Genomic DNA, 12,879 nt, shown 5'->3' with positions numbered 1-12,879 from the left:
CCTGCAACAAGCATTACTGCAAAAAAAAGATATATATATGGTCTTAAAAACTTACAGAATTTTTCAGAAGAATTTTTCAATCTGATACCAAAGTCCAGAAATCCTGCATCCACAAACACACACTATTTCCATTTAGATCAGAAAGCTGCCTCTTGGTATCCCTCTAATAAAACGAATTTGCTTCGATGACACAACACCACTCCCACCAGTTCAGTGTAAACCAATTAAAGGCCATGATTTATTTCAAACTTGAGGCGTGACGTCTCCATTTTGAGCAGCCGCAATACGTTAACAAGAGAAGTGTTCTGCTACTCCTGCCTCCCCCTCTCTTCATTTGTATGCGATCCTTGCACAGTATCTCCATTCTCTGCCACATCAGGAAACAGCTACACAGAGGCCTATTGTATCCGGCAAAGAAAATCACTCTATTTGAAACAGGATGAAAAAAAAACGCACTCTCTCGCTTGTACACCACTAAGCGCGCCGGCCTCAGATCCCCTTGTTTCCACAGGGGTAAACATTTACTTCACTTTACACACAAGAGGTTCAGATCCTTTGCACACATATTTAACCAGATCGAAAGTGTATAATTCACGAGATGGCCAGAGAATATTTATTTGAACCACAGCTGCTGGCAGAAGAGCAGAGAACAGTGGACAAATAGAAATTAATGAAGCTAGTTTTAGCCAAATAAACTTTTGCATATACTGTAAGTATCTATACACACTTGACATGAAAGCGTGAAAGCAAATGAGATAAACATGAAATGGTTTAAAAGACATATCTTGGAGTTGTAACCAGGACCGGGACCAGACAAAGATGAGCAATACTTAGCACCTTGGACAGCAGCAATTATTTCCAAAGATTTAAATTCACCTCTGTAAAGGGGCATGCAGTACTCCTCTCAAGCTAAACAAAATAAAATGCCAATGTAATTTTGTTTAATATATACATGACAACTAAGCTTGCTGTATTTATTCTCTGTCATTCTGCTGCATTTTGATGCAGGAGCAGTATTCTTGAAAGTATAAAGAACGTACATACCTATTGAAAATTCATGAAATGTGTACAACTTTAAAATTCAAATTTCAATGCTCTTTTCTGCTCTTACCAAGCTGATGTAACTCATCTGCTCAACCATTTCATTATTTTTAAAAGCATTTTAGAACTGGAAACACACTAACATGTAGCACATACATCTCCAGGACTGGGAACAAAAAAATAAAATAAAAATAAAATGAAAAAAAAAAAAAAAAAAACACTGGACCATGTTCATCTATATAATGTATAATAGGTTTCCTTAGCAAAATCTCCCTCTCTCCCTCACACACACACACACACACACACACACACACACACATTATGCCATAAAGCCCTTGCCCAATCCATGCAAAGTATATTAAAAACTAAAAATACTAAATTCCAAAATTTCTACCAGTAGAGTATATTTTCCATTTTCCGTTTAATGCAATGGACAAATAATTCTAGTTTACAGATTTTCTTTTTAAAATACATCACTTATAAAAAATTCAAATCACGGAAAGCAAAGATAAAATTCTTTAAGTGCAAAGGCACTTCTGGAAGAAAAGGATTGAAGTGAACATGAACAGTTATTGTATATCCGAATTCCCACCATAATACCAACACAACAATGTCACTGCATGATTCGATAACCTGCTTCTGAAAAGAACACTGTCCTCCTCTGAGAAAAAAAAAATATATATACTTCATATAAAATAGCATTAAGCATTATTATTATACATATTCTTGCCATATCTGCTACAGTCTTTTATGTTTCAAGTAGAGGAAATAATTTAAACCTTAGAGAAAATAATATATCATCTTTAAATTGTAGATACTTTTTTCCTTACTAATTTGTACAGCTTCAGAAAGATGATGATGAAAAGGCTTTAGGTTGCACTGTCCGCTGTTTGAGTCTTGTGTGGTTTTGAAAATGAAGATGACACGTTTCGATATCATTTTTTGTTACCATAAAGAGATAATAAAGAGCGTATGGTATAGCTTTTACAGCTGACTCATTGTAGTGTGTTTTTCCAGAACCTCGAGGTAGTCCGGCTCCGCTTTTAGCTTTGCAGGGAGCAGCTGTTCAGCGTGCTTTCTTGGCGTCCCATACAAGACAGTTTTGTTCAGTCGCTCCCGGTTGGGATGCCCTGAAGCCTCGTATGGTGGCGCTAATGGCCTTTTGGGCAGAGTGCAAAAGCTGTAACCAAAGGGAGCAGCGTTCGGCAGCTCTCTTACCCTCTCTGCTACGTTCTGGTAGAGCAGTTCAGGTTCACAGCTGCCATGCTGGGGATTCTCATCCACACGTTCCAAAGTGCTTATTGTGTAAGTGGGACTACGACCAAACTCCTCCCTCTTGGGCTCTGGTGCTCCAAATCCCAGTTCTTTCAAGTTGCGATAGTAGGCTACATGCTCATTTTCCTTCTGCACATAAATAGGGTTCGGGCACATCTGGCCAACAGCGGCAGGGATGTAGTTGTAGACATGGCCCTCTCTTTTGCCTGTGCTTTGTTCTGTGTCATAGTGGTCATAATGCGCTTGGAAAGAGCTTAGATCCAGGCTATTGGCAGCTGCAGTAGTTGGGACACTCTCTACTGCTTTGCGCCTCTTGAGCACAAAGACAAAGATTCCAGCACCAAAACACACTGAGAGAATGAACACAACAAGCAAGCCCAAGATGAGAACCGATAAGGGTACTTCCGGGTGTGTTTCAGGCTGTGTGTCTTCTGTAGGGGTCGCGGCAGATGATGGAGTGACTTCAGTGCTAATGCTGATTACAGTTGGTGCCTTGGTAGCTGGTGCCGGAGTCTCGTCATTCTCGGCGCAGATAGCATCATTGCGTAATGACCGCAGGAGGCGACCTGCATGCTTTGAGGGAGAATCACATGTGATCTCATTGACAACCACACTAGTGCTGGACAGCTCCATCCAGTTCTTCAGCGGCACAATGCCACATGTGCATTCCCACGGGTTCTCCTGGAGATCAATCTGTACAAATGCTGAGAGCTGGTCAAGCACCCCACTCACGGGCAAATGCGAGAAGTGATTGTTCCTGAGATTGAGCCTTGTTAGCATTGTGCCCCCAAATACATTGTCAGGGAGGGACCTCAGCAGGTTGTTGTTGAGAAAGAGAAGCTGCAGGTTGTGCAGTGAGTTAAAAGTGTTCGGCAAAATGTCCTTGATAATGTTGTACTCTAAGTAGAGGTACTGCAAGCTCTGTAGCCCGGCAAACAAGGCCTGCGTTAAACTTTCAATATAGTTGCCGTTGAGGTAAAGCCTGCGCAAATTGGTCAGATTCTCAAAGGCCCCATCCTGAATAATAGCGATTCTGTTATTCCCCAGGTGGAGAAGTTCCAGGGTACTATATTCTGTCAGATCAGGCCTGTATATGATCTGCAAATGGTTTCCAGTTAAATGTAGCTTCTTTGGATATGACGGTTTGGGTTGCAGATCAGAGATGTTGTGAAGCTTCCTCTCTTGGCAGTTAACGTTCAGTCCACTGTCTGGGCTTTGGGATGTGCACACGCAAATACTCGGGCATGTCATAGGTACAGGGGACCTTGTCTGATAAACCATAATCGGGCCAAATACATGCTTGTCCCTGCCAGAAGTAACACGTGGAGTAGGGCGGCTCCTCATCCTGGGAGGGCGGGATGCCTTAGGTGCTCTGGTAGGCGTAAAATGTGTGCGTGATGTAGGTTCTGGGACCCGATGCTGGGGATCAGGAGGCGGTGGCTGCATGGCCCGTGGCGTAGAGTCACCAGTAGTGCGCCTGGGGCAGAGGTCCTGCTTTATGAGCTGCGTAACATCTTTGCCATGCAAACGAAAGGGCGTCTCACAAACAACATCGCCCACAAACACCGCAATGGTATCCAGCCAGGCCTTGAGTGGCACGAGGTCACATGTACAGTTCCATGGGTTTTCCTCCAGCTGTATCTCCATAATGCCTCCTATGTGCTCCAGAACGCCAGCAAACGGTAGCGTCTTCAGCCGGTTTCCCCTCAAATCCAAATGTGTCAGCATCACAAATCGAAATATATTGTTAGGCAAAGAGAGCAAAAGGTTATCATTAAGTATTAAGACCTTGAGCTTGTTCATCTTATTGAATGCACCTGCCTCTATGGCACTTATATAATTGTAATCAGCCTGCAAATACTCTAAACTTTCTAAGCCAGAAAACGTATCTTCTTTTATAATCTCCAAATTGTTGTTGTTCAGATGAAGGCGTTTGAGGTTTTTCAGGCCATTGAACGCCCCCGTTTTAATCTCCTGCAGCCCGTTATTGCCCAAATGGAGAGATGTGACATTACCGTAATTGGCGAACTCGTTGGCGTTCAGTCTTGTGAGAAAGTTCCCGTTCAGGAAAAGCTGGCTTATTTTATTCTGCGGCGGCTGAAACGAACTCACACTCGTAAATCCTTTGTTCTCGCAGTTTATGTTTAGCGCGTTTTCCTTCTCCTCGCACGGACAGCGGCTCTTACAAATGTCCTTCGAAGTTTTGCGGCTCTCCGTCCGCGAGGAGAAGCCGGTTATTGTCAACACGCTTAGCAGCAAAACGTTGTTCAACATTTTTTTTTTCTGACTTACAGCATTAACGCCCAAATTCCCGGCATTAACGTGACACTAACCGCAGATCCGAGTGAAAGCATGAGTACGCCGAGTAAAGAGGATGTGAAGCAGTCAGACGGTGAGAGAGGCGCGCTTGGGCGCACGGCTCTCCATCCGCCCTGCTTAAATCCCAAAAGACGGCGCATCCATCACCGTGCACGGTTGTGCTCGCTGATCACTTAAATTCATCATTTCTGCCGTGCAAGATGAAAGCAATTCCGGATTTAGAACTTGGCCATTCCTCGTAGTTTAATCTCCAGCATATCCGAAACATTGCCGTGCTCACCGAGTCCCGCCGATTGCGCACTCGGCTTCTACCTCCAACGGAGGGAACCGCATGCTGTTTCAAGTGAAAGAGCAAATCAGCAAAGAAGAAAACTAACTTTGCGTATGAGATACTATAGAAGATTAACTTAGTCTTTAAGAGCAGGAAAAACACAGAATTTCAACAACATCAAGGTCCGGAGTGCGGAAAGGTTGGAGCGGTGTCTGTCTCTGCTTTCGCACTCCTACTGAGGAGAGCAGAGGGTGTGTGTGTGTGCGCGCGCGTGTGTGTGTATGCGCGCGCGTGTGTGTGTGTGTGCGCGTGGTTGAATTTTCGTCTCTGCGTCCTCCTACAGCGAAGCACTGGAATTTTAGACGTCACCGAGTGCGCGCACGCATGCACGCGCGCGCGCACACACAAATTTACACACATACACACACACACACGGAGCAAATATTCTGGTGCTGCAAATTATGTAACTATATGTGTAGTAGTTCATTTTATTATGGTGATAACATGCCTTTTGAAGCAAGGATATTAAAAAATAAATAATAATAATAATAATAATAATAATAATAATAATAATAATAATAAATTACAAATATTTTTTTCATTTATTTTGGTTTACAGACATTATGCTGTAGAATCAGGAACGTGTGTTCCATTCATTCATTCATTCATTCATCCATTCATTCATTCATTCATCCATTCATTCATTCATTCATTCATTCATTCATTCATTCTTTCATTCAGTCAGTCAATCATTCATTTAGTGGATTAACGAGTTTAATGGGATGTGTGGTTTGTCCATAAACTGCTCTGTGCGTATTGCACCACTAGGAGGTGGAATGAGCATCCCGAACATTCAACAAAACTCCTTCTCTCCTAGGCAGCTTGCAGCCAAGACTCTTCTGCAAAGCTTTGTTATATTACAGCAACAAGGTGCTTGAGAAGAAGAAGACAAAAAAAAGTTGGCAAAACTGTTTATTTAAAGTGAATTACTCATTTTTGTGGTGGAATTCCAAAATCCCTAAGCATTAGGGCATTAGATAATAGGGAAATATCACTTTACCACTCTTTATTGATCACCATTAAACAAACTTGCTTATTTGTTTGTTTATTTGTTTATTTATTTATTTATTCCTATTTAATTACATTTTCACATATATCATTAAATACTGTTTGATTTATATCATTTAATACACGCACACACACACACACACACACACACACACACACACACACACACACACACACACACACACACACACACACACACACACACACACACACACACATTTATTATCATGTACCTCATCAAAAACCTGTAATGGTAATAAAGGCTGAAATGCTGTTTAGTGTTACTCTGGTGATATCAACACTATGCACTTGTTTTCAATTAACCTGCATCCAATTTTGCAGCCATCCCCAGATGCTGAGTAGAAGCTGTTTTTCTCTTTCTCTTGCCAGCACTATAGCCAATAACTCGTAGACAGGGTCACAAAGAGAGACAAGCCATTTGCTCCTTTTATGAACATATCACCAAGGTATGCTACAGCCCTCAATAGATACTGATCCCCTTTCACACTGAAACAATGTGCTGCACGGTCATAACTCCTGCAGAACCGGAGCCATGGCTTGATGGATCACGCCATCCAGCCCCTCAGAACTGCTGACCTGAACATCAGTCGATCCCAATGGCTTCTCCATAGTGAACACAGAGGGCAAGTGATGAATGGACAGCTGTGACCCATCTATTGGAGAGCCTGGAGTAATACAGTAGATCTTCACCAGAATTTGGAAAGCTGTGTCACTTTTGTGTCCCTTTTTCTCCCAGATGATGTGCCCAAGCTCAGAAAAAACTTTGTTATTAAATAAGGGTGTAAGAACAAGGTGATTGCCATGCCAAGATAAACAATGAAAGCCATATATTAAGCAAACAATTTCGTTGCAAATGTTTCGGCAATCCTATATCTCAGTTGAAAGCTTGTGTGTGTGTGTGTGTGTGTCTGTGTGAGAGAGAGATCAAAAAAGCAATGAATAATAATAAAAATACATTTAATAATAAATTTTAATTACCATATTAATAACTATATATATATATATATATATATATATATATATATATATATATATATATATATATATATCAGTGTCTGATTTCAAAGCAACAAAGATTAAATATCTCACATAATCCATTTTGTAATCTGAACACAATTACTGGTATGTTTTAAACTAGCCAATATACTGTTTATTGCATTTACCTCAACTATGAAAAGCACCACATGCAAAACCTCTTCCCATGCTTTGCCTTCATCCTCATAGGTTTGAATAACAGATGGAGTGAAAGTGACATGAAAATCGAAATTTATAAAAAATGTAAAAATAAAAAAGCTGAAATCTAAATTTTGTATAACAAGTCAACAACTATTCATTTTATTTTTTTATTTTTATTTTTTTGTTAGTGGTTTCATCTTCCTAGAAATATAGAAGTAAAGAAAAGAACTTTTAGTTGCATGTAGGGAAACTTTAAGGTATTCAGGACACAACTTGAGTAATTCCGCACACAAGTTCATTAAAATCTTGCAGAGATATGCTATTTAGTGTTCCCAAGATAAAATAGCTTTAGGTAGATTTAAAAAAAAAAAAAAAGATATTAGAAGTCTTAGACTATGTTTTATAGTTACACAATGTTCCTCCCATAATCTCCTATGTTGCCTTCCTCAGTGAAAATAATAGATCAATCTAATGAATCTAACCTTGCTTTATCGTCTATCTCATGTCATGTGAAAGACCTCTAATTAATACTGAATCTACGTATCATATTTATATAGATTAGATATCTCAGTAAATAAAGAACTTCCTAAACTCAAATAATATCACCTCAATTTCAAGGGACTCTATAACAAATATATTATTGGCTTTGGGCCGTTTTTTGATCTTTTATTGTTACATGCTCTATAAAGCCACCGATAAAATCTAGTGAGCTTTATTTTTTATATATATATATTTTATATTTCACAAAAGCTTGCACTGAGAATTTGGCAGTATAACATGAACAAAACATTCGTATACAAGCGAATGTAATTCCTTTCAAGAAGAAGGAGCACAAACGGTCAGTGACTCAATACAGAGGATTAGGCAATAAACTTGAATAATAAATTGGAAATTTTATTGAGTAACAGCACTAGGAGCTGTATAAATGGGAGGCTGAATTCGTTGGTGAACATTGTTTATAGGGAGCAATGAGATGGGGCAGCAACATCATTGTCAGAAAATGTTAATATTAATTATTATTTATTTTGTCCTTTAATAAGGAAAACATATAAAATCTAATTGGTTATGGTGGAGATGATTATATGATGTGTTAGCTCTTTCAAACAGCCATAAAAAGCTTTTTAATGATTTTGTTTCATAGATATTTCTCATCCCTAAAATTTAACTATATCTTGGTTAAAAAAAAAATAATAATAATAAAATAAAATAAAAAAAAAGTTACAGTTACATGCTATAGTAGAAAAAAAAAACGTTGGGAGTTATTTAAAAAAACTCAAGTTGGTAACAGTAACTTTATTTCATGCTAGGCCACATCCAACCAGCCCATAACTGATTATTTGTCATTTGTCATATACTTTACAACAGTGCACATGAACTGAATTCAGGGTAAGTCCTCGCCTAATGGTTAGAGAGTTTGACTCCTAACACTAAGGTTGTGGGTTCGAGTCTCGGGCCGGCAATACCACGACTGAAGCGCCCTTGAGCAAGGCACCAAACCCCCCCAAATTCTCCCCGGGCGCCGCAGCATAAATAGCTGTTCACGGTGTGTGTGTGTTCACTGCTGTGTGTGCACTTTGGATGCGTTAAATACAGAGAACGAATTCTGAGTACGGATCACCATACTTAGCTGTATGTCATGTCACTTTCACTTTAATTTGAAGTTTGACAGGTTGGTAGTTTCCCACACTACTACACATTAACTACCGTACACTTGACTATTCAAATAAATGAACTGAAAGGATAAAGAACAAAATAAATTTCTAGTTCAATGGGTGTCTTAAGTGATTGATAAAATTTACATGACATATTGTTAAATATAACAATATTGTATGTTATATATATATTGTTAAATTTTTTAGACAAAAAATAGTTGCAGAAAAATGTCAATAGTATGGAAATTTCAAAAAGTAAACATCATTGTGACAAGGATCAAGAACAGCTCCGAGCAACAGCTAGTAAAAGTCTGACAAATGCATTTGTTACCCTGTGCAGCAGATCCCTGAATCCAGTTCTATCAACTAGGTATTAGTGTGGGAGGATGAGTAAAAATATACGCACAATTATAACAGTGCTTCTAGAGGAAATTATTTAGACTGTCAGCAAAAATAAAAACAGTTGAACATCATGTTTTATAGAAATGCACCATATAAAAAACAACAACTGTTCTATGTGCAGAACAGACAATGCCCAAATCTTCCAAACTAATACTTCCTCCATATTATTTTAACCGCTTTTACTACAAATGAGCTTTCTCACTATGGGTCTTATTTAAGAAAATTCTTATTTATTTTACAGATGTAGTAATGTAGTGGGGGCACGGTGGTTTAGTGGTTAGCACGTTCGCCTCACACCTCCAGGGTCGGGGTTCGATTCCCGCCTCCGCCTTGTGTGTGTGGAGTTTGCATGTTTCCCCGTGCCTCGGGGGTTTCCTCCGGGTACTCTGGTTTCCTCCCCCGGTCCAAAGACATGCATGGTAGGTTGATTGGCATCTCTGGAAAATTGTCCGTAGTGTGTGATTGCGTGAGTGAATGAGAGTGTGTGTGTGCCCTGCGATGGGTTGGCACTCCATCCAGGGTGTATCCTGCCTTGATGCCCGATGACGCCTGAGATACTGTAGGCACAGGCTCCCCGTGTCCCAAGGTAGTTCGGATAAGCGGTAGAAGATGAGTGAGTGAGTGAGTAATGTAGTGAATAAAAATTAGGATGATTAGATCTTAAAGGTGGGGTACACGATGTTTGAGAAATGCTTCAGAAAACTGAGTCGGGCCGACTAACAAAACAAACGTGTAGCCAATGAGCAGAAAGAGGCATGTCTTGTCAATATGCGGCGGAGAGAGTGTTCAGTGCGCATGTGTGAGGAAGCGATTAGAAGGAAGCGATTGAAACATTGACATGGCGGATAAAAACGAAAAGTGAAAAAAGGCTTACGATAAGACAAGAAGCAGGACACGTGTTAATATAGGATCAGCTTCCCAGCGCTGGAGAGAACTGAACGTCTTCCGCGTGAAACGGAGCTAAACCTTTCACGGTACAACACACAGTACTACAAAAACACATTTGTATCACCATAGTATTACTCATTGATTTCATTTACTGATAAAAATATCCCCTCGGCCAGCTGCCCCAGCAGGTTCCGCCATAATAGTTGCCTGGGTTATGGATGTATGTGTGGGGGCGGGGCTAAAACAGAGGTGACACCCATTTGGTTTAGGGGCGTGTTTGTTTTGGTGATTTCAAATGTCAACATTAGCTTTCAAACATCGTGTACCCCACCTTTAAGCACCATTGTTGTATACTTGAGGATCATATTGTTGTATTATAAGGAACAAAATGTATACAATTGTTTTATATCATGTACTTTAACTAGACAAAATGATTTGACAAGCAATACAAGAGAATCAAACACTTAAACTTCCTGACTTCAGAGTTCAGTCTGTGAATTTATCAATCTGGGTTGTTGTCCTGTTGATCTCCATCACACTGTTTTGTATGTATTGTGATGTTAATTGTGCTTTGTATCTTGTGCTTAGCTATGTTTTTTTGTTTCCTTTTATACTGCATTGTCTACATATGCTGCACCTTATCTACAGTAGTGAAAAAAAGCAGATGACTAACTAATGCACACAAAAGCAACAGAAAAAAAAATAATAAACATTTTCAGTAAGGACCATAAACACAAGCTACATGATAGGAGTGAAAACGAATGCTCGGACACTGATGATATAAAGTGTGTCTGCAGTAGGACAGATAAGCATAAGTCCATGATTGAGGTGCCATTCAACACTTGACAGTGAAATATATTCATTAAAATACTTCGAAAATGCATTCACGTGTGAGTCCATTTAACATCTTTGATTGAAATTAAAATGAGTCATTTTAATATTTGTTAATCCTAGTGCCTGGGCACTAATTCACATTTTGTGCATTTTAGATATTATTATTATTATTATTATTATTATTATTATTATTATTATTATTATTATTAGACATTAAGCTTGATGCTAAAATTGCTTGGGATTATAGTAGCCATTTAATATTCATTTCTACTGATTTATGTGTCATGAATAAATTTGTAAAGCCTAAAATAATTTAAAAAGTATTTCCTGCTATGAAAAATATGAAACTTTTAATTATGTCTCAGAGTGACACTTTTATGACAACTTTCATCTCTCACAGGAGTGAATAGGTGCCGAAATGGACAAGCTCACACCAAATCACTTGGTAAGAGGGAAAAAAAAATCAATTTATATTTTTCATGCTCCTTTTCATGTGCAGTGTCTGTGGATTTTGAGTGGTGCAGAACATACAAACAACCCACTCACAACCCAGAAGCAGATAGTTCCACCCCTTCCTGACTTCCATGCCTACTTTACTTCAGATTATTTTTAATGTGAGTGCATCACGGGTTCATCTTCAGGGCAGCGCAACAGCTATGACACGAGGTTTTAATGCGTAGGCGTCATCAACTAAGCAGGTTGATCTGATTAACCATGCTGATTTCATAAAGCAGCATACAAGCGCATCGCATCTTTCACATCACAGCTGCTATTATCTCATGACCTGTTAATTTACCTGTGAATGTATTATTCGAAATGCTCTAAATCTCCTCAAACAGCTCAGCTAATTCACTCTTAAATGCCAAATTGAATTAGTTTGCTTTTGGCTTTTTTTTTTTTTTTTTCTTTTCCCTGGGTGCACATGCAAACTTATGAAATATGGTTCAAGAATATTCATACTCATTCAGTAATTTCATAGTATGTACAGTATCATGCCATGTAGATGCTTTTACTTAAACTAAATAAAGCATGTAATAAATTTCCCTATCATGTAGAATCATCCTCAAAATATTATTATTATATTGTGAGTTCATTCGTTAGACTCTGATTAGTATCTGATTAGATTGTTAGATTGACCTGTCAATCATTGTAACGTACATCACTGAAACTTTAGACTTTGGAAACTTGAACAACATAATTACACATAAAAATCTGAATAGCCTGGCGTCCGGCCTTCCGGCTCACACTTAACGTGAGTTACGTGTTCTGTTGAATATCGATACATTGACTAACCATGACAGGTACTAGGTGACAGACTTAAATAAAACAGTGCATTAATGGAAAACAAGGGACAGGTAAGAAAGCAGGAAAACAATAGGAACCGAGCATGGCGACGCCAACATGCGAATAACAGTGAACAATGAATAAATCAAGAGAGTAGAGAATGCTGAGGATAGAGCTAGGTGGAAACTGATGGACCCAGAACGGGAAAAGCCATAACTTGTAGAAGAAGATGAATAAATCACTTGCCAACCCCCCTGGTGGTCTAGAAAGGAACTGTCCGAGTAACTCCTGACAATTACAGTAACACTAACCAATTATCTATGATTATCTACCAGCTCATGTACGTTAAAGAGGGTAGAAAGTGCTTAAGTGTGTTATGCTTTCCTGGGAAGTGTATCATGTGTTCAGTTGGTTCAGTTGGTAGGATGTAATGATGCGGAGATCTGACTTGTTGGTAAGAAATGGAAGGTGATCAAATTGAATAAAATATACACAATACACAATATGAGATAAGATAAGATATGATATTCCTATATTTGTCCCACAAAGGGGAAATTTCTCTGTTACAGCAGCAAAAAAATATATAGAAAGAATAAAGAATAATAAAAATAATAAAGAATAAAGACATAATATAATATACAGTATATA

At 38.9% G+C, this 12,879-nt stretch overlaps 1 protein-coding gene across 1 annotated transcript; it reads right to left on the bottom strand.

Annotated features, from left to right (window-relative positions):
* Nucleotides 1–1,522: 1,522 nt before the first annotated feature.
* On the bottom strand, nucleotides 1,523–5,117 carry slitrk2 (SLIT and NTRK-like family, member 2). Its single transcript, XM_060885098.1, has one exon. The coding sequence runs from the start codon at nucleotides 4,588–4,590 to the stop codon at nucleotides 2,026–2,028; it is 2,565 nt and encodes an 854-aa protein (XP_060741081.1). The 5' UTR covers nucleotides 4,591–5,117; the 3' UTR covers nucleotides 1,523–2,025.
* Between the last annotated feature and the right edge of the window lie 7,762 nt (nucleotides 5,118–12,879).

This window comes from Tachysurus vachellii, chromosome 13 (genome assembly GCF_030014155.1).
Source record: "Tachysurus vachellii isolate PV-2020 chromosome 13, HZAU_Pvac_v1, whole genome shotgun sequence".
NCBI lineage: Eukaryota > Metazoa > Chordata > Actinopteri > Siluriformes > Bagridae > Tachysurus > Tachysurus vachellii.
This window is presented reverse-complemented; position numbering and strand designations above follow the sequence as displayed.

Excerpts from the sequence above, each read along its gene's own strand:
- slitrk2 (XM_060885098.1), bottom strand. The coding sequence starts at position 4,590 with ATGTTGAACAACGTTTTGCTGCTAAGCGTGTTGACAATAACCGGCTTC.